The 21,859-nt window shown below is 42.4% G+C and overlaps 1 protein-coding gene across 1 annotated transcript in view; it reads left to right on the forward strand.

Annotated features, from left to right (window-relative positions):
• The first annotated feature begins 1,403 nt into the window (after positions 1 to 1,403).
• Positions 1,404 to 21,859, forward strand: part of syde2 (synapse defective 1, Rho GTPase, homolog 2 (C. elegans)) — a 47,595-nt gene continuing 27,139 nt past the window's right edge. Inside the window, exons 1-3 of the mRNA XM_085385810.1 lie at positions 1,404 to 3,666; positions 12,369 to 12,670; positions 13,026 to 13,422. Of these exons, the coding sequence (XP_085241936.1) occupies positions 1,623 to 3,666; positions 12,369 to 12,670; positions 13,026 to 13,422 (2,743 nt within the window). The 5' untranslated portion in view covers positions 1,404 to 1,622. The remainder of the gene's footprint in view (positions 3,667 to 12,368; positions 12,671 to 13,025; positions 13,423 to 21,859) is intronic.

The following is a 21,859-nucleotide window of genomic DNA, read 5'->3' on the forward strand; positions in this document are numbered from 1 at the left end:
AAAACCTGTAACTGAAACACTGTAAAATCATTTACATGTCATTTAAATCTGTATATTTGTCTGAAAATAGCAAAGGTGAAATATCAAATGTAGATAAATTTCCTCATTCGGTAAAAATAAATGTGAACCACAAGAATGCAATGCCGCCTGAAGGCCCAAAGATCACCAGAGTCCAGTACTGATTTTCTGGCCTTGTCTGTTGCACACAGGATACAAACAATTATAATCTAAAGAACATTATTCTTTGTAGAAACAGTTTTTTGCAGATTGTTGAGGCTCCACTCATCTTTACTTCTGAGAAACTGCCTCTATGAGATGCTCTTTTTATACCCAGTCACTGAACTGTGGACTGTTAATCTAAATAGCTGCAATATGCTCCTCCATTTGTTTCTTTTTAACACCTCTTACTCTCCAGCCTTTGCTACCCCGTCCCAACTTCCCCGTTCGTTGCTGCCATTAACCCTCCTGTTATGTTGCTGGTCAGATTGACCCAGAACAGAAGAGATGTCACATGTCATCTGCATCACTACAGAAAACAAAACAAAAAAAAATCAAAATTATAAAAGAAAATTGTAAAATAATCAATGCCAGTGTTTCTGACACTTTTGGATGAGTAAATTTGCCCCGGGTCAAATTAACCCAGGAGCATAATTGGTGTCCCTGGAAACCAACATAACAGGAGGGTTAAATTGAAAATGACACAATTTTTTCTTAAAGTAGTCTCAGTGCAAATATCCAATGTGTTTTCTATGTTCTACTACTATGTTCTGGAATTTTGCCCAGACTGTCTTGCAATTTGAAAACATAAATCTTTTGTTAATCAAAAACAATTTTCTTTTCTTGCTAAATCCCTTCCCCCAATTTTCTAAAGTAGACGTTGAAAAGACAGGATTTCTTTCTGTTTTTCTATTACTTACTTAAACTCTGAGTTTGAATGTAAGCTCTAAAACTTAATAAAGTATAGTTAAAAGTCCAAAATGTATGCCCTGCTTCACATTATCCAAAGCCATGCAGTGGGACCGGATTGGAGTGTTTGCCGGTGTGGTTGCGAGTGTGTTTCAGAGATAACACAGACAGATAGATAGCTTCACACCTCTGGGCAATTTAGACTCACCAGTGAACCCCTCTTGTGTGTATTTGGATTGGATACTCCATCTGGATAAAACAAAAAACACGCACACACACAAAACCCCACAAAAAAGCATCCATATAACATTCTTCGGATAAATCACGTTCAAGGTAAGCCTCGTCTACTTGAACTTAAAGCTAAGAAAAATGCTTCAAATACTTGAGATGCAAACATGAGGAAAGGGTGAGGTGAGGCGCTAGAGAGAAAGGAAGAGCCAAAGCGTGTGCGTGCGTGTGTGCGTGTGGCAGCAAGCGAGGGGAGGGAGAGAGAGAGAGGCGGTGCAGTTGAGCGAAGTGAGCCTGGAGTGAGTGGGTCGACAGAGCCGAGGTGACAGTGGAGAATGGAGAGGAGCCCGTCCACCCGGCGAGCTTTGACCGCGGCGAGCAAAGGAGAACCCACTCGATCCTTTCCTTTTGGAGCAACTGCGCAAAAAGAAACCGGGAGGAATTAACTAGTGGGGGACGGGGGAGGGGTGGGGGGGCAAAGGAAAGGAATGGCTGATCCTCTGCGGAGGACTTTACTAGCGAAACTCCGGGGGAAGAAATCCAGGAAAGGAGCGACGGTCGGCGGTGGATACGGCTCTTCTGCTGCTGCCGCTGCGGTGAATGGGGGCCGAGAAGGTAAAGAAAAAGTTTTGCAAACGCAGCGAGACTCCGATGAGGCTCGCTCCATAGTCTTGTTCGCAGATCTGGATTGCATGCCAGAGAGAATGAGTACGTACGAGAATTATATTGACGGCGCTGTGGTGCAGACAGACGGGGATATAGCAGTAGCGCAGAGTCGCTCAGCGCAGTTGGCCGGCTCACGTCCCCGAGAGCGAAGCCGCGGGGGCAGGGTTCGGGTTAATGAGGAGCTCCTGGGGGTCCCACTTCAAAGAGACTTGCCGTTTGGGGGGGATGCTTTTTGGGAGGGTGATAGGAGAAAACCGGGGCACAGGTCCGCTGACAGAGTCACCGCGGGTGTTCCACTCCCTGAACCGCATGTGCAGAGAAAACACTGCATTTCGGTCGGAGATTCAATCGGGTTTGGGGACAGTTCAAATCCAGTTTTAAGCAGAACGCAGGTACAGGCGCATGTAGGGGATGGGAGACCATCAGAGGACCAGTTTAAAGGAGCTGATGGTGAGGTTAGAGAGCCCAAAGACAGAGAGTGCTCCCGGCACATGGTAGGGACTGTTTTGGCCGTGCGTGAAAGCAATGCCAACTGGAGTTTTGACAGCAGACCGACTTTGGAGACAAACGCACGAAATTACGCACGCGTGTGCCCAAACCGCATGTTAAAGAACACCGAAGAAAACTCTGTAATCAGAAATATTGAGAGCTACGATCCTGACTATGCCGGGGACGTTAAAGGTGGTCTACTGAGTCCCACTTTTTTCCCCACTGAGTTAGAAATATGCGACGTGAACATGGCATCCCTGTGCGCCACAGAGCCCTCACTCACATACCCTTTAGACAGCGAAGATGACGATTACTACGATAATGAAATTCTGCCCTTCTACGAAACAATCAGACCAATGACTGACGGTGAGAGAGCAGAGACTGTAGAGTTCACCCAGCCTGGTCAGGATAAAGGACAGGCTGGTGATAGTAACAGTGCCCAGGAAACAGACAGGCTTAGGAACCAGCTGAAAGAGGCTTATTACCTTCTTATCAATGCTATGAATGATATCAACATGGATGTCCAGCAGATCGGTGGTGTAACTGAGCAGCAGGCTACCTCATCGTGTAGCAGCCCGTCCAGGGACAGCCTGTGCTCCAGGTTGTCTTTGAAAAACAGGGACAGTGACTCCTGGTCGTCAGGAGAGGACCAAAGCCCTCAGCAGGTGTCAGACACCGACTCACTGCTGCTTTGTCTCACTGGGATTGTAGAGGTAGGACTTAAAGGCAGGCTGAAGAGTAAGAGCATGGCAAACTTGTCTTTCACCAAAAAACCTACTTTGTCACGCTCTACAAGTGATGGAGAGATTAGGTACCAGGACGCCTTCTCAGAGAGTGTTCAGGCTTGTGGAACGCAAAGTGCTGAAATCTGTGATGATCAAGAAGCTGAACCAGGTGAAGGAGGCACAGGAGCGGGTGAGCTGTCTGAATCTCGGGTTTTCTGCAGTGCCGTCAGCAATGAGGAGCTGCTGCAAGATGATGGCGTTGAAGAAGAACGGGACAGGAAGCTGAATGAGAGCAGTGGCTCCATCAACAGCATCACAAGTTCCTCAGACAGCAACACCGAGACGGCAACACATCAGGGTCACGACAACAAGCAGGAGCTGACTGAACTCCAGACACAGGTGGCCAACTCGGCCAACAAAGGTCATGGTGTCACTGTCAACAAGATGCAAGAGTGGATGCACAAAGGCCGCATGCTGTCTTCTGAAATGAAGCAGCGCATTGAAGGCTCATCTTTGCCCCGCGGTGGAGACAAGAGCCATGACCGGTCCTGTCCTCAGGTTAACCCAGGAGGCTGTAAACCGGGGACCCAGACATCCAGCCGAGCGGGTAAATCTGTCAAGGCCAAGTCACAACAGCAGCAGCAGCAGCCAGGTAGGACGGCTACACGGCATGGCCTCAACTCCCGTGGATCCTCTAAAACAGACAACTCTCACCTTCCTTCCTCCCTTCTGATAATTATCATCCTCCTCCACTCATAGTATACTCCTTCTGGTGGCGGTCCATCCCGCACTCCTCCTCTTCTGGATGCAAAGCAAAGGGACGAGACACCTCAGACCTCTTGCTTTCCTTTTTATTTTTTAAGACTCTAATCGGTGGCTGGCTTCTATCCTTCACACTAATTTAGGTGCATTTTAACACCAGATTAATAGCACATCAGGCCGTAGGTCGGATTACTCACAGCGTAGTTCAGTAACAACTAACTCACTCCTGGTAGAGCATTGTTAGTGGTGTTGGTGGTGGGATTTGTGCGTGTGTGTGTGTGTGTGTCTATTGACTGGAATGACATTTGATTATCTGATTATGAACATATCAAATGATTTTCTGATTGTGCTTAGATGACAGAGAAAACATCTGTATCATAAAACAACCGTTACCGAGTGACACGTGTTGTCATCATCCCTCATGCAATCAAATGCCAGATTAATCAGAAAGTGTCTGTGTGGTAAGCTTTTATTGGCATTTAGCAGCACAGGATGTGCTCTATGGATCAAAAACATGCCCATGCCTTTTAATTTCTCCTCTATTTTTTGCCTCCTGTGGTAGTTTCCTATGTTGCGGCGCATGTGTTCCAGCATGCCTGCCTGTGAAATGTGCGTGTGTGTGTCTCTGACAGTGTTTACCATAGTAAGACGATGATGTGCCATGTGTGCAGGGTGGTGTTGACTGTCAGTGTGCCGGACTGCTAGAAATAGTGTGTGATCCGTGAGGCCGCTCCTCTGTCGGCTTAGCATAGCTCCAACTTTACAGCTCTTTCCTCTCTGGTCTTGTAGTTAAAAAATAAAGTCAGAGCTCTTGTAGATGTTAGTTTCCATGCACCCGTTCACCCAAATCTCATATTTTCCCCATTTTGTTCAGCTTTCCCAACTGAACTTTTCCACAGCTGTGGCCAGAGAAATCCAAAAGCAGGAGAGAAGCCACTGCAGTTATTTTCTGTGGTAGTGGTGTGTGTGTGTGTGTGTGTGTGTGTGTGTGTGTGTGTGTGTGTGTGTGTGTGTGTGTGTGTGTGTGTGTGTGTGTGTGTGTGTGTGTGTGTGTGTTTGTTTTAGAGTAAGGGGGGCTGGGCTGTCATCTTGCCTTCCTCCCCAGTCATTTGCTTTGGACAGCTCCATGGTAACTTGCATTTTAAAGAGACCTTGGATTGAATATTTAGAATGCCATTCCTGTTGTTTAACATGTTTGCATTGTGTCACTTAATTCACCACCATGAATGAACAAAATGAAGAGTGATTAAATATTTATTAAGGTCAGCCGTGAGCTTATCTTGCCCTTGTGGGCCTCCACACCATACAAAGACCCATTTAAAAAAACAAAAGAAAGAAAGAAAGAGATGCCAAAGCTGCAAAGTTCCTGTTAAATGCTTTTTTTGGCCTAAAGCTCTTAATTGAATTCATTGGTAATCCTTGGTTCGTGGAATTATTTATGTATTTCTGACTTTCTAAAAATAGACCAGTTCCTCCCCTGTGAGTATTATTTGGAAATTAAACCTCAGCCTAAAATCGTAGCACAAAAATACTGTCTGAATTACACTATAGCTAATTTATTTTTGTCCTGACTTGTCCTTTAATTACTCTTGTAAAAGAAAAGTGTCCATTATTGTGTGTCACTCCTTATGTGTGGGTGTGCGATATTGTGCACACAAGCATGCATTTGCACATCTATGCTGTGAGTGTGCATGTTTGTATTTGCAGTGTGAGGATTTATAGTTTCGTTGTGTTTAGTTGCAGTGGAGCAGCAGGTGTGCCGGCAGGCATTCAGTATCCAGGTGTCATGTTTTGGCCAGAACTGAGCTCAGGAGTGGTGTGTCAGTCAAAGCTGATATTGAGACTGAGCCATAGATAACACAAATAGAGAAGATTCACTCCTGGGAGGCAGACTGTTTATTTTTTTTTACTTCTTTTTAAGCCCTCTGTTCATTTGAGTCAAGTGTTTCTAAGTCCCCGGTCACACGTGTGTGGAAACCAGTCCCCAACTATCTGGCAACCACTTGTTGCAAGGGAAAAATGTGAATTTCCTGACTGGTTTTGAAGGTTGATGGCAGTTTACTTTGAAGGTGACTGTTCTGTTTCCAGTTTGTGTTGTATTTTTTCAACTTTTACTGTAGTTCATAAAGTAAACTGCAAGTGTTGTCTCCCACATAAACTATGGGTGACCATGGCAATATGCTAGCAACCAAAGCAATCATGGTGCAGCAGCCTCTTATCCACCAATTTCTCCTGGATGCAGCCAGTAACCTCCAACACTCACCAACTTGTCATATTTTTCCGAAGCAGAAAAATATAACAAGTTCAAATATGAAGCTGCAATCAGCAGGTAGTTTGCTTAGCTTAGCTTAATGCATTTAGTGAAAACAGCTAGTCTGACTCTCATGTACAAAATCTGCCTACAAGCACCTGTAAATCCCAGTAATCAATGTTATGTAAGGTCTATAAGAGTAGGCTATGAAATATGCTAAGCGATATCTTGTTTTTCATCAGGTTTTCTGATGTGATAATTTAATAAATGCACAGTGTACAGAGTAAACAAATGAACAGATGTAATGTTTTAATCAGTGAGCTTAAGTGATGCTGGTAAGTGAACTGTGGATGGGCAGATTCATGCTAGCTGTTTTCCCTTTGTTCCTGTCCTAAGCTATGCTAACTGCAATGTCATTACCTTTAGCATTAACATGAGACTGTTCACAATAACATTTGAGACCAACATTTCCTTAACTCCAGAACTGTTCTTTAAAAGAATAACGTGTCAAGCATCACATTTAATATGCTGTGAATTAGGTATACTGTTTAGCATTGCTTAACCCGAATTCCTAACTCCAAAGCTTAGATGGGAGTGCAGGTGTAATATAATATTACTCGACTGCTGTCAAGTCATGTCAGAACGATGCGGCGTTTGGTTTCTGCATTATGCCAGAAACCTTGTTACAGAGCTGCTGGGTTTTTGGTTTTTCACAGTGATTTGTCTTGTCTGGTGTCTGTATGTGGACAGATTTATGGAAGATGGTAGCTCTAAAGACAGATCAGGTGATGAAGGAGAAACTTGAGGCATCTGGGTTCATTCCTGGATGATTTTATGAGTTGTGTGAGTCAGATGATGGTATCTGCTGCAGAGGTGGGGCAAACATTAAGATGAGGATGATCACAGCTAAACAATACTAACTACAGTGAAAATTAAAACTAATGACATTTGAAATAAATGCCATTGATCATACTGTTTCAATGCAATGGAAATCCTTGGTCCCTGGCATTCATGGGGAGGATTTTGAAATGTTATGTTAACCTGTACGTTGTTGGGCTACGTTAAAGTCTTTCTACCAGGCACGGTCAGTCCAACTGCAGGTTATCAGCGACATAACAATCTGTTGATTGCCTGTGAAGCACAACAGCAGTCAAACTGAGGTTCATTCAAGGCCAGATAACAGATGATACCATAATATTGACAGAGAATGACTACAGATCTCTGGTAAATGTTGTGGGTTGTTAACTTCTAGCCAGGTTTTCTTTGGGCTAGTAGAAACCTGAAATTAAGACTGAAAATCAATTTTTCTAGAGTGAGCTTGCCAAGAGAAGGGCAGACATTTAACGTGACACGATGTGTCTGAAGTATTTAGGTTGAAGAATGTTAAAGGCTTTTATGTAGAGCACCAACTGATATAGAAGTTTTAACCTGATTCATGATATTTGATGATATTTTCCGTGGTATTTTAAAAATAGGATGTACCAATATGTCAGCTGAGATTTTTTTTCAGAAACACAAACAACGAACAGATTTCCCTAACATCTGTCATGTGTTGTTTTTAATGGTTTACAATCTGCCTGCCTCTGCTTATATCAGAGAACAAGCAACCTCAACAGTCATAACAACGGTGTTTCTAGTGTCATTTCATTACTTTTTAAATATCTATTTATTGGTTGTTATAAATGGTAATAACAAGAGATATCGGCTTGCCAATAAATCAGGCTCTACTTTTATGTAGGGGCCTTTGAAAATGTTCTTCTGTACAAGGGCTTCCTGCTCCTGAAGGTTTGAGAAACCCCAGTTTAAGTGACAGAATGGGGGACCTACACAAAGAGGTAGGTGGTTTTAATGTTGTGGCTGATTGGTGTAGATTGTAATAATTAGGTGGCAGCTTAAGGGCTGAAGAGCTTTCCTGAAAGGCCTTTCGCTTACTTTTAGGGACTTGTCTTAGGATTGCAAGTGTTTCAAGCTTAATTGGGTAATTATCTTACAGCGTCCTTCCTCGGGGGCATTTGATCAGTTTTTCTTTTAAACAGAAGCAATAAGACAGGAAAACAAGCACTACATAGAAAAGATTTTGGATTTCAAGCCAGCATACCGAAGTGGAAGTGGCATTAGGAACAGGCTACGATGCCAGGACACCTCAGCAGGATACAAGTGTTGACATGTGATGCAACCCTGGATGATCTCAGCGCTGCCTGCCTGTAAAAAGAAAAATCTACACCAAGAATCATCATTAGCATATGAATGAAGGTCAGCAGTAATCTATGGCACACCGCAAAAGATTCCCTCTGAAGGAGGCTCTGAAACTGTATTCACAACAAAGTTTTGTCTGTACGGAGGTGAGAACTAGCTGGTGTGTTTTGCACATATCAAAAGAGGAGCCTCTATAAAGAAGGAATTTAGGGAATAAAAGAACAGCCTATGGGAAAGTGGATCAAGCGCTTTGTCTTAGAGAAATGATTCAGCCACTCAGAAGATTTAGGCATGAATATAATTGGGTCTACTGTCAGGCTCATATGGCACAGGTCCACAGCAGCACATCAAGTAAATAAGATTTTTCTTTTTTTCTTAGGAAGGTGCATTCCTTGCAGCACCTCAGACAAACACGACACTCCTTTCAGTGCATGCACCACCTCTCCTTTTCTCTTAATTTCCACCCACAGACATGCACCCGTGTACCATCTGTCACTTTCAGGTCAGAGGTGTGATTTTTTTTTTTGCCTTACAATGAATACATTATCTACACACAATGATGGCAGAGGCAGACAGGCTGTGTTAGCTCTGGTATGGAAATATTTTGCAACTGGGTGCTACTAGAGGAAAAGAGCTGTTTTTCTGGAAGGCTGTCTTGCTTTATGTGGCAATGTAAGTGGGAATGAGTGAAAGGGGCTTATTCACTAATGCTAATTTTCACAAGACAAAAAATCTTTTCCTACCTTACTTTGAATAAACAGACTTTAAACTAAGAATTATTTTCCAGGTCTGTTAATTTGTACTCTGTAACAGAAGGCTGTAAAATGTTGGTGAAAGATGAAGCTGCTGTTTTGTTGTTTCATAATGCGTTATGTAGTAGTATGATGGTTATTTCAGTTGCTTCTAGCACGACTCAAAAAGCAGTTGGTAAGCCTGGCCAAGACTCCTCTAGCGATTAATAACCCATGGCCAGTGGTCACCTTCAGGGTGGTTGTCATAAGGTTTGGTAACATTCTTGCTTCAGGAGGAGAATAACAGCTAACGATGATAGTGTTTTTTTCATAGTTCAGTACAGAGATAAAGGACATTAAGCTCAAGACCCAGTCATCATGAGGAATGGCTTATTTATGGATGCAGTTAACAGTAATAGCCCATTTATCGAGCATGAACATTAAAACAAAAGTAATGGCAAACAAACAGCTAAAAATATAAAGCTTATTTTCTATATAGCAGTAGGTACAAAGTATAGAAACAGCTTAATGCTGCTAACCTTCTCTGTAATTTTGCAGGCAAATTTTGCAGACAAATCTGAGGATATTGTGGTAGAAATGCTAATTCCTAAAATTAGATGCATCCTTGCATCTCTTGTTCCATCAGAAAAACAAAACGCCCAACGTTTTCTGTTCATTTTGATATGTTTTTGACTCATTTGGCACCCTAAGTGTAATCGTGGTATGAAGATTGTCATTCAAGGAAGGCAGACCCACAAGTTCCTTTGTGTGTTTAATATCAAGACTGAATGTTCTGCAGTTCAAATACTGAAATGCTGGTGTAAAAAAGTTGCGAGGAAAAGGCAGGCAAGAGTGACAAGAGTGAAAATGGCTAAAGTCTCACTTATTAAGTCAACGCAGCAGGCTGCTGTTTGCCAGGGCGAGGTGTTACTCATGTGAAGGAGTGTGACAGTGCGAGGAGACAGCAGCCAGGCTGTAAATCTGGAGCTGTGGTCTGGAATGCTGTTCATGTCAGAACTCGCTTCCTCTTCCAGTTATGAAAGACCCCTTAAAGAAGATGGCATGCTGACAAAATCTTTGTGCACAACTGTCTCACCTCTCTGTAGTCTTACGGTACCAGGTTGAGCACACAGTGAGCTGTGCAGCTTTGGATTGGTCGTTATAATCGTTCCTCCATTCTGCCTAAATGTTCCTCCCATCTCATATCATGTCTTTTCCACACCAGTAATCCTTTTCTTGCCTTTCCTACAATCTATGTGTGTATTCCCATTTTTTGAAATTCATCTGGTCAATTTAGAGTTTTTCATGCAAACTAACAATTGTAGCCTTAAGAGGCTGAAGTTTTGAACATCTCGTGGTGCTAAAAAATTCTTTTTGAAGACCACGCCTTTGTAAACTATAGCTTACAGTCGGCGCCTTCATTGTAGTGTACTTTCTAAAAGGTTTCCCCTCATAAATTTCCAAATATAAGTAAAAAGACTTCTTGCAGGCTCAGTTGAAAGCTTAATAAGGAACTGCCATAACATCTGAATATAAACCATAGCAGATTAGTAGAGGCTGGCTGCTTAGGTCTACGCATTAACTCGTGGGGCTCAGTGCATCACCACTAGCTTAGTACACTTTTGTCTTTCTCCAGGCAGTCAGCACAGGCTAAAACGACTAAACTTCAGGCCCTTAAAGAGCCCAAACCAGGCTAACGCAAACATGTTGCTGTTCCAGACACAGTAATAAAAAAACTACAAAAATTTAAAATGTGCTTTACATCCTATAGCAGCGGTCCCCAATCCTTTTTGCACTACGGACCGTCTTTTGTCTGACAATATTTTCACAGACCTGCCTTTAAGGTGTCACGGATAAATACAACAAAATAAAACCAACCGGTACCAAAAAAAACAAAGATTTATTGATTTATACATAACACGGGAAAAAACCCAGGGAAATCGAGTTAATGATAAAAACGATTTAAAAAAATAAAAAATGTTATTTTTATTGTTATTAAAAATAATGTTTTTTTAATAAACCGGTGGCCCGAGAGAGGACCTCCTCTCGTGGCCCGGTACCAAACGTTTTACGGACCAGTACCCGGGGGTTGGGGGCCACTTTTAATTGAAATGAAAGAGAAGAGAGAGCGATGTGATTGGTTTTCTCCAAGTAGTTATTTCTCCCACTTTTTTCTTGGTGAGAGGAACTACATAATTGATGTTTATGGGACAACAATTGCTTTATAATGGCGTAGATCACTGGAAAGGCGGGAGACACTGTTCAGAGATCCTGGTTGACTTCCAGGGAAAAGCAAATGCTGTGTCTTTGTCCTAATGTCAAGTTTGTTAACAATGATAATAATAATAATGAGCATGAAAAACTTTGTTTACTAAGTAGAAGTTATGGCATGTGATTTTAATGTCCTCTCTTAGATGATATTTATACTACAGTCAAGTGTGTATATACTGTTAAAGTCGATTTTGTAAAGTGAAAATGTTCTCAAGTCTATAATTTGCCGGATAGCCTGACATGCATGGAAATGTATTTCCTTGAGGAAAAGAGATGTTGTCATTATAGCATGCGGAGGGGCTCGTCTGCTAGCTGCTGAGGATCAAAACAGTCTTTTACACGAGTTTGCTGTACAAGTTCAAGCAAGACCCTGCCCTCAGCACCTCACTCTCCCTGTCACACACACATGCACACACACATGCGCACAAGTTGTTTTTCTCCGGCTGCATCTGCTAGCAACTTTTGTAAAAATAAAAGCGTGGCATTTGATTTACAGGCAAAGGTGTTTTTTGATTGCTTGGAGAAAACTTTCTTGCAGTAGCTCCTTTGTTCCTTTCTTTGGGCCATCGAGGCACTGAGTCATCTCTCTATTATTTGGCTTTTTTACACTGTGCACATATCACCATCAGCCTCTCCACACGTCCTGTCCTCTTTATTTTCACAGCTGTAACACCAGCAATTATCACATCTTTCAATCTCGTTTTTGAATTCAGAACCCACACGTTCTTGAAGCTCACATGAACTAGGATCCTAAAGATGAGGTTAAAAAAGCTGAGGTGCTGCAGGGGATTGTGGTGGTGTGATTGAAAGTTTGACTTTGGGTGTAAAAGCTATTTAACGATGGTCCGTCCAAAAGTCATAAAGCAGAGAAATCAAATGAGACAAATCAAAGATGTGGCTTCAAAACACAGACGAGAGAGAGAGACGAGATGAAATCTAAAAGCTTATAGTAAAATATCACATTTCCTCACCTGTGGTTTTTTGATACAGATGTTTTCTTCATCTTGTCATGACATGAATAGCCTGAGATCAGTTCCTGTAATTCAATGCAGTTAAGAAATTACTTAAATGATAGTGATCAGGATGAAAATTAGTTGTCTGCTGGCATGGGGCTGTAACTCTCTTCACTCTTGCTTCCCTCAGCTTTCATTGAGAATGTCCAGACCTCCTGTGCTAATAGCCGAGAGGCGGGCAGGACCAACGAGAGTTCATCATGGAGGCCACAGCTCACCACCATCACTGTCTCCAAGAAGCGCAACTGGTTGCAGCAGAGCTCACTTGGGAAGAATCAGTGCACTAAGGATGAGCTTCAGGGAATGCTGGGAGCCGACGAGGAGGGCAGCCAGGGTTTCCATCAGCCACTTCCTTCTCCTAGTCCCTCCCCAGACCATCTGAGGCCCTCAAGGGGAGCACCCCCTAGGCCGGTTCGCTTGCAGCTGCCGCAGGTTAGCCTCGAGGTCTCTCTTTTTAAAAAGATGAGCTATAGATCAAGCAAAAGTTGGCCAGTTAGCTTAGCTAAAAACACAGAAACTGGGGAATACAGCTAGCCTGGCTCTATCCGAATTCATTTAAGGCTACAAACAAAGAAATAGTCCCAAAGATAATGTGTCATCATAAACCCACAAATGATATAATAAGAGAATCTGAGAATCTGAAACTGTGTAGCTAGATGCTTCCAAATTTATTCTAAGTTGAGCTAACTAGATAAATAAGCCTAATTTCCCATTAAGTCTTATACTAATGCAGAAATGCAACCAGCAGTTTTCTGGCAAAGTTTAACAAGAAAATGTGTCGTTTTAGGTCAGCGTTAGTCCGGCAAAAGTGTCTCCTCACCCTCATAGCATGGACCCAGCTGAGGAAAACGATGCAGATGACGAAGGGGAAATTTGGTACAATCCCATACCTGAGGAAGATGAGCAAAACAATTCTGATCAACGCTCCCGAGGGCTGACCGCCCCTCCTCGAGCTGAACCCCAGAGGGGGTCCAGCAAAGGGACTGATTTGGTTCATGGTGGCAAGTCCCTAGATGGATCCGGGTGTGGTGGGCCAGAGGCCCTCGTGGAAAGCCTCGGTGGCGGTTCAGGAGATGCAAGTCAGGGGAATGCTGTGCATTCCACAGAGGTACTACATGCGCACAGGCAGATGCTCGCGTGCAAACCTCAGGAGGAGGGGGGGCCTTCCAGCAGCAGACCCACAGGTAAGGCAGAAAAAAAGACACCCACACCTTCCCACATTCTAACTTCACTTCCTGCTTTTCATCAGCTTCTTTACTCACTTCTTCCCTACCAATTTTCTGTGGTTGATGCTTGAAGGGCAATTACACTCTTTGTCGCTTTGCCAGTTTCTCTCGGCAGATTTTTGCAGTTGTGCACACCTTGAGCACTAATCAAGGTTAGTGTTAACAATCGTACCAGTCAACAGATAAACAGACTTTTTTAAGCTCAACATTTTTCCCAGCTCTGTAAAGGCTCTGCTTACAAATAGAAATTCTTATATCATCTATAAGTGCTGGAGTGTGTAATTTTAAAAAAAGGTGCACTAAGAGAGGCAATCTGAAATTCCTCTCAAAATCCTATTTAAGTTCATTTCATACCAACTGGTCAAGATCACAAATAGGTTAAAGTGATTAAATCATCCAAATTGGCAACTCAAGGTTTTAAAATCTCCAGTTTTCAATTAACATAAGTCAAAAGTTTGTAATAAGGAGCCAGACAAGGAGAGTTTCTTCTTCTTTCTCTTTTGATCGGCGCAGACAGGAGCCACGGCTGTCAAATCTCATCGCTGCACATCAGTGTCCCTCATAAATTAAACTTAGACAGACAGAGGAATTCATTCCTCCTGGCTAATTCATTCCTGAGAGGAAAGAATATCAATTTACTTGTTATTCCAGCTAATACACACACACACACACACACACACACACACACACACACACACACACACACACACACACACACACACACACACACACACACACACACAGTGAACTTTGTATATTATGGCTCATTGAAACACCTCTCCTACAGAAAACAAATTCAAGACCTAAAGATTTATTTGCAGATATAAATGAATCGTAGCCTTCTGTCTTTTTCACTTGCTGCGCTTTTTATTTACTCGTGTTTTTGAAAGTCATTGACAACTCTGCTCTACAGCGACGACATGATGATGACAGCCAGCACACGGCTCCCTGTCTCTTAATAAGCCCCGGTCTGTTTTTTCTAACTTCCGACTTTTTGTTCTCTGTGATCTGGCAACATGGTAGTTTGAACCAATTGGCACATCTTGAGCTGAGCCTATAATTACAACTTTTAACAACGCTTTTCTGTGGCACGCAACAGCCATTTTTTTCTAGCTGTGTGAGCACAAAGACAGGCTAGATGCTTTGGGTTTGGAAATCTAATGCTTCAGCTTTAGCGTTCTCAGCAACAGTTCCACAGCAGGGGTGAAGGTGTCTTAACAAGCTCAGCAGAAACTTTTCCCTCCACGGCTACGCCAGCTTTTTAAGAGTTAAAGTCATGATCACTGAGACGCTGAGCTCTCGGTGAGGGCTAACAAATGTGCTCTTGACAAGGACACAGGCTTTGATTGGCGTATGATAAACTCCTTCATCCTGGCTCTTGCTGACATCACATGTGGCTCAGCAAAACTCTCTGCCCTGAGAGACTTTCCTTGTAGGATTAGGATTAAATCAGAATGAGGCTCAGTGTACCAGCCCAGGAAAAGCACTAATCATGCTGCACTAATTAAATGTAAGCTTCTTTTTTTGGTGCACCTTTCGTTGTCAGACCCATTGTGCCATTTTGCAGCACAGAGGAAACTGGATAAGCAGACGAGTGGACATAAGTGGAGGCCGGACTGCATTGTTCAGTAGATTTTTTTCCAATGTTTGGCAACATGCTACTATTCAAAGACCTGTTCCTCATTTACATCCCGTAATGCAGTTTGGGAGCAGTCAGTAGAAGATGTGCGATACTGTTGGTTTACTCGTTGCCTGAAAATGAGACAAGAGAACAGCAGTGTTGTCCCCCCCCCCCTCCCGCTCCGGAACTGCCTCCCTCTCTGCTGCCTGTTGACTTTGCAATTGATTCCTGTGGGTTCGTCGACGCCATCCCACACTCCGCCGCAAAAAAAAGAGCAACGTGCTCGAGTACGTGTCATCAGAGAGGAAACACTCACTGGCTACTGGTTGATTATTCATTGTGGATGCAGTGGGACTTTTAGTTTAGCTTCACTGTCTTTCTTCATCTTTAGTTAGAAACCTCCTCTACCTTCAGAAATTGCTATGTGCATTAGGGCTGCAGAATGACACCGCACTCCTCCACTTTAAACTGGTAGGCAGTGTTGGGGGATGGTGGGCAGCAAAAAGGGCAACAGCTCTCCTTCAATTCACCCACTGTTCCATTCCTCAAAATAAGCCTAGATAATGACCAAACATTGTTTCCTGGGTGAGTGATGTGCTTCATCACTGACCTCAAAACGCTAAGTGCATTAGTCTGTGTTATAGCACACAATTATCAGTAAGTATCTGCTGAATCTGGAAGAATATTGATTAACATATTACTTACTTTGGCATTTTATAGCTTTGAGGGAAACGCATCGGCACTTTTTTCATGTGGTTGCCGTCGATTGCTTGCAGCCGTTCCCCAATTTTGCAGAGTCGGAAGATTGATTGATTACTCTCAAACCCTTCAGGTCAACTTAGCTGAAAGATTGTGAACAGGCAGAAATGTCTAGCTTTAGAAGTGTTGGTAAGCACATTTCTTTTCTGCTGAACGGAGCCAGTTGAAGTTGCTTTTTGTTACCTGTTTTCAGTGTTTATTATAGATTGTGTGTAAATGTTTGGCATCACCACCATCATGTTGAATATTGGTTTGTGGTCTAGAATTCTGAATCCCAATACTGACCGTTTTGTCTTGCTTATTTCTGGAGTTTACAGAGACTATATTTGGATAAGAGGGTTTACTGTAGCATCAGCTGTTGGTTTCTGAAGAGCGGTTTTGAAGCCTCAGCTTTACCATTGTGACCATTCCCATCACTCCCAGCGTTATTAAAAATGTGGTCTTGGACTCCACATTTTAAAGGGCTAAAACCTCCTCCAACCTAGTTATAGCAATTTGTATGTTACTGTGGCTCTTTATAGGTAATAATATGTTTAACTAAACCTCAGCAAAGACACATGTTTGTTGGTAGTAACATCACTATAACCGCCACCATGAGCCATATCTTTTATCACATCTACTGTATTTGTGTTTAAGTTACCACGTAATGGGTTGGTTGGCCACATTTTCTAAATGTGCCCGTGCCACTTACGATATATTCTTTGATCTAGGATTTACAAAGGTTTTAACTACAAAAAAAAAAAAAATTCAAGAAGAGTGCTGCCCCAGACTTCTTCAGTCCAGCCTCTCTGTCACTCTCAACTTTTTTCATCTTTTCTGTTTTCTGTTTCCAATTCATTGTGAAAATGAGACCGTACAGACACCACTTTATCTGCCGGTTTAGAAATTTGACAGTCCCTTCATTGATTGAGTGTGAATAGGGGCATCTGTTGAATTAATGAAGCCGTGCAGATGTAGATGACTCTTTGCGACCATGGTTTTCTTCTGTTCGGCTGGCTGGTTCTTTTCCCTCTCACCGGATACACTCCAGACTCCTCGTGTGCTGCCTATTGAGTGACTTTTTGTCCATTTCAATGCTCTATTTGTATGGAGAATAATGATTGATGGACTTTGGGGGTGGTGAGCTTGCTGTGTTCCCAATCTGCTGTTCCCTTTAGCGCCTGTTTGGGGAATCTGACTTGGCCAGCACTCAGAATGGGATCAGAGCTATTTCTGGGGGATGTTTTGGTCACACTGGCAGTTGAGTTTGAGAGTTGGCCCTGGTTGCAAGTTACAGAGAGCTCACGCCTCTGAGCTGAAACTGGGAACCTAATCTATGCTGACGATTGCATGGTTGGGTCTGGAGGAAGTCAACAACTTTGTGAGGGCCGCACTTCAAAACCAGAACAGATTCCTTAGCCGGATGTTAGATGTGAAGTTCAGGTCACATAGTTTTCTCATAGCTCTCTCTTTCTGCTCTGTTCTTCATTTCAGCACCAGAGCAGCTGTGGAAAACTTTTCTGGTCTCTGTTTTTAGGGGAGAAAACATTAGTGAAAGCAGAATTTTTATATACTGTAACTAAATATACATAAATTGGAGGTCATAAGTCACACAAAGGTAGTTCATAAAGCTTTACGACTCTTTTCTAACTTGATTAGTTTTCTTCCAACTACAAAAATTCAAAACTTCAAAGAGTCCATCACAATTTTCCAGAGCCTATGTAATGTCTTAATCTTGATAGTTTTTTTCCAAGCACAAGTCTAAACCAAAGCTCATATATTATATTAAAAGTAAAAAATCCTCACAAGGAATAAATTCATTGTATTGCTTCATAATTAATTATCTGACTCCATGAACACAGTGCTGTCCAATAAAATAATTAGGCTCCTTAAACAGGATAGCTAGTTTGAGTGTAGCGTTTGACCTTCTCTCACACTTCAGCTCCTGTTTGTGACCGAATGGGTTGTTTGTGTCAGCAGACGGTGGACGGTAGCTGGTGGCTGTCTTAGGCTTCACCTATGTAAATTTGAGTCACTGTGCTATACCTCTTGACCATCATTTTAATTTTTAAAAACTAGCTGAGTGAAAACCAAGATGTATTATTGGTATAAATTAAGATTAAATCCAGGTACAATTAAAGTCAGCTTTTGAACCACTTACATTATAAAGTAAATTATTTTAAAGCATGTAGGACCTGAACTGCATCAAGTAGCAACTCGCATAACCAATACTGTTAGCAAAATTTAGCGCTTCTTTGTTATTTCAACATTTGTACTGGTGGATATTTGAGTGATATGAAATACAATACTTACTTTTTAAAAGAGAATTCCTAGACCACTTTGCTTGAACCATTGCTATTTTTTTTAAACATTAAAAAAAACCAACAGTTACCAATCTTGGGATCAAGCGGACCATGAAGGATCCACCCAGTGCATCCACCTGGGAAAATAAGGGCCTATTTGTGGGCCACATTCATTGCCTTGCTATGCTGTAAGCAGCTTCCAGATGTGAAGGATGTAGCGCCTGAATCGGGATGCACAGTGTATGACTCAACTATACAGGCTATGCTAACCAAGCTTGCTAGAAGAGGTGGGAGATATAGCATATCGTAATATTTCAAGGACATTTGTGATAATTATATTTATGACAATGTTGAAGAAAAAAACCCACTGAATAATGTTTTATCACTTACCGGAGCTATCGTAAAGCAGCAGTAGCATTAGGGCAAACAAAGTGAGAGCTGTTTTCCATTCTTTTTTATCCAATGAGCTACTATCACTGAAGACTCTGTGTTCTTCTGCTTCTGTCCCAAATGATAATAATTTGTTTGTTCTCTCACGCTTTGTTGGAGGTTATCATGGTGGCTCCCTTCGTAGGTACTAAATCATCATTGTATGCTGGCACGCTGCTTCCAGTCAGTGTGAACTCATTGTGTTCCCATATCATTGATAACCACGGCATTATTGTGGACAGTATGGTACAGCTCTAGTTGCTAGCTTTAGTTGATAACTTAGCATTCTGCCCTCTTTTCCAATAATGGTCACTTCTAGGCTTCCAAAATATGGTGGCTGCCAAAATGCTAACATTGAACTTTCAAAAAAAAACCTCCCACAAGTGAAATGGTGATTTCACGGTGGCTAAGTCCATGAATGAAATTTAATTCTGATGCTAGCAGCGGCATTTTCTCTCATTCTTGCTTTAGCTGTGTTATACGTTGCTATCAAATCACTTGGTCTCTGAGTAACGTTCTTCACTTACCCTATGTGATGAGCATTTGATATTTTTTTACTGCATTTATTATATCTGTGCAGTACATGGTTTTTTTTTATGTCTATTTTTAGATAAAAAAGGAGTTGCATGTCAACAGTTACCACATATCTTCTAGTATGTTTTTCACTCGAGGCAGTGTAGTGAGACCGATGTGGCTGCAGGCTGACTAGAATTAGCAGCCTCTCTGTCATTTGAGTTACAGCTGAGGAAGAAAAGGCCAGCAGCAGTAGGCGAGTGAGGCTAGTGCTTTGGCAGGGGGCCATGTTGTGCTAGCGAGGAGGACTGCATGCTTGGATATATTAGCAGAGGTTTTGTAACCATTGTAATGAAACGGCCCTGCTCCTGCAGCCGCTGAAAGGCCTTCCAACACCGAATGATTTGGAGCCAAGGGGGAGAGGAAGCGGCTTAAAGCTGAGCTTCGGTCACCGGGTAAAGAAACTACAGGACAAGTATGCCATTCACCAGTTTATTTACACTCCCCTTGTTTGTTAGCACAACCTGGTCCTTTTTGTTTCAACAGTTAACACATGCACATTTGGCAGACGTGCTTGTACGGGCACATGCACTCAAGTGAATACCAGCAATTTTACAATCTTGAACTCCAGATTATTGTCTCCCTCCAAGGCTTATCAGAGTATATGCAGAGCAAATAGTCTCTCTCATGTTCACTGTCAGACACACACGGCTAATACACAGTCTCACATTCTTGCTGACCAGGTGCCTGATAATTGTTTAATTGCAAGACACTTCATATTGTCTCGCTATTATTTCCATCTTGGTTATCTTATGTCTGCTGTCAGGTGTATTTGGCAATGAACTGTTTTTCCCTCGCATGCACCCACACCCTACACTCCCTATTCTTACACCTGTCTGGTGCCAGTACTGTGATAAAGCATCGCCATAAATTCCTGAGCTTTGTTAAGAGGTGTCAGTGGCCGAGGGCAGCAGGATCAGGAAAGGCATGTGCTTATGCGTGTTTTTATGAAAGCACTCTTGCTTTGTGTTACAGTAATACGGTGGGTGCATGTCCATGATAAAATGTTGGAGGTTGACACAGTTAGCCAGCTCAGGTGTCCTCCAGAAGAATGCAGACCTTTTGCCCTTTGACCTAAGAACATTGCCCTGGAGGGCTGGGTGTCAAGTCATCGCCCCTGAACCTAAGCTTGTGAGGTGTCACGTTACCCTGCTGGCTGCTGCCACAAGGCCAGAGGCTACAGACACAGCTTTCATGTGTGTGTATGTGCCACAGTCACACAGTGCAAGTGTTATTACCTTTAGGATTAGTGTGTGTTGCCTCGGTCCATGTTGATTATCCAAAGAATGTGACAGCAGCAGAGAACTGATGATTCTCGCTCTAGAAGGTGAAGGCATTTGTTAGTGAGGTAAATGAGCTAATGTAGGTCATAAAACGTGGGTGCTGTGTTTCTACTGTCCTGTGTTTTAATTCAGCAATGATGCAACAGCTGTCCTTACTGCACTGGCACATGTTCAATAATTACTGGGATGACAGTTTGATTAGAAACAAACGTTTTCATTCAAATTCAAAACTCAAGACGTGTGCACGGATGCCGCATAAAAGTGTAGCTAATATCAGCTATCTGTGTTAATAACACAATGCCAATATTTCACTTTTAAAAATCACTGATATTATAAACACTAATCATGATGCTCCTACACAATTATTAAAAATATCCTTGTTTATATAATCTTGCTCAGATATTTCTCATATTAATCTTTTGACGCTGGTGCATTTTGCCTTCAAGCTTAACTTGAACATGTTGAGGCTGCCCAAACTAAGAGATTAGCAGAATCTACAATATTATAATTAATGTAATACCATGTTTGGTTCTAGTAGTACAAGCATTGTCTCGACAGCAACGGTACAGTTACTTTCCTTAATCAGATATATGCTTAGTCTTATATAAAGTGTTGTAAAACAAATAGCCATATGCCTATTTTAGCAAGGATATTGCCTGACATGTGTTGTTTTCCTGTGGCTGTATTGTTACCACTTTAAACAAGAGACAGGATTGTTTTTACTGTAAATTAAGTGACAATTCTCAATGTTTATGTACAGCCTGTATTAAATGCATGTTTACCAAATACAAAAACCCGTGGGTTCAATCCAATACGGGTTCTAGTTGTACTCTATCTGATCCGCACTGTAAATCAGATTATAAGAGAACAAAATAGTTTTTTCACGAGGAATTTCACTTCTAAACTCCTCCCAAAAGCTCTCTGTATACTACCCCTGATGTTTGGTGTATTTGCACTACCAGTGGTCTCCACCCGTTTTTTCCCATCTTAGAGCACCTCTATGTCTATTATAGGCAGGAAGCTGTGACAAGGAAGGCTACTGAGCTGGGCTAAAAGGAGTGTAAACATGGTTTGATGAGGAATGTGAGAGAACAGCCGTGTTCATTTTGTACATTCACCAGTGGGCTTGCCAGCCTTCCAGTCGTCCATCTAGACCTCGGAGTGCCTGGACAAGGGGTGCCTTTGTCCCTCATCTGTCGGCTACACCCTGCCCTGCTCCTGCCCCCCATCTTACCCTTCTCTCCATCCTGTTGCACCTCCTCTGCCTCCCTCTTTTCACCCGTGGGCCCTCACCCCAGAATAGCACAGCGGGTTCCCTCAGAAAAATAGAACTGGTGAAGTTGGCAGGATCAGGCGCTCTTTGCTTCTTCCTCTGTTCACTTTGTCGCTCTCTCCATATTTGTTCTGTCTCTTACATCACTATTTGTTTCCAGAGTTTATTCAGAGAA

Source organism: Rhamphochromis longiceps, linkage group LG17, assembly GCF_057381845.1.
Source record: "Rhamphochromis longiceps isolate RC_006_pf linkage group LG17, R_longiceps_female_GT1.1, whole genome shotgun sequence".
Taxonomy (NCBI): domain Eukaryota; kingdom Metazoa; phylum Chordata; class Actinopteri; order Cichliformes; family Cichlidae; genus Rhamphochromis; species Rhamphochromis longiceps.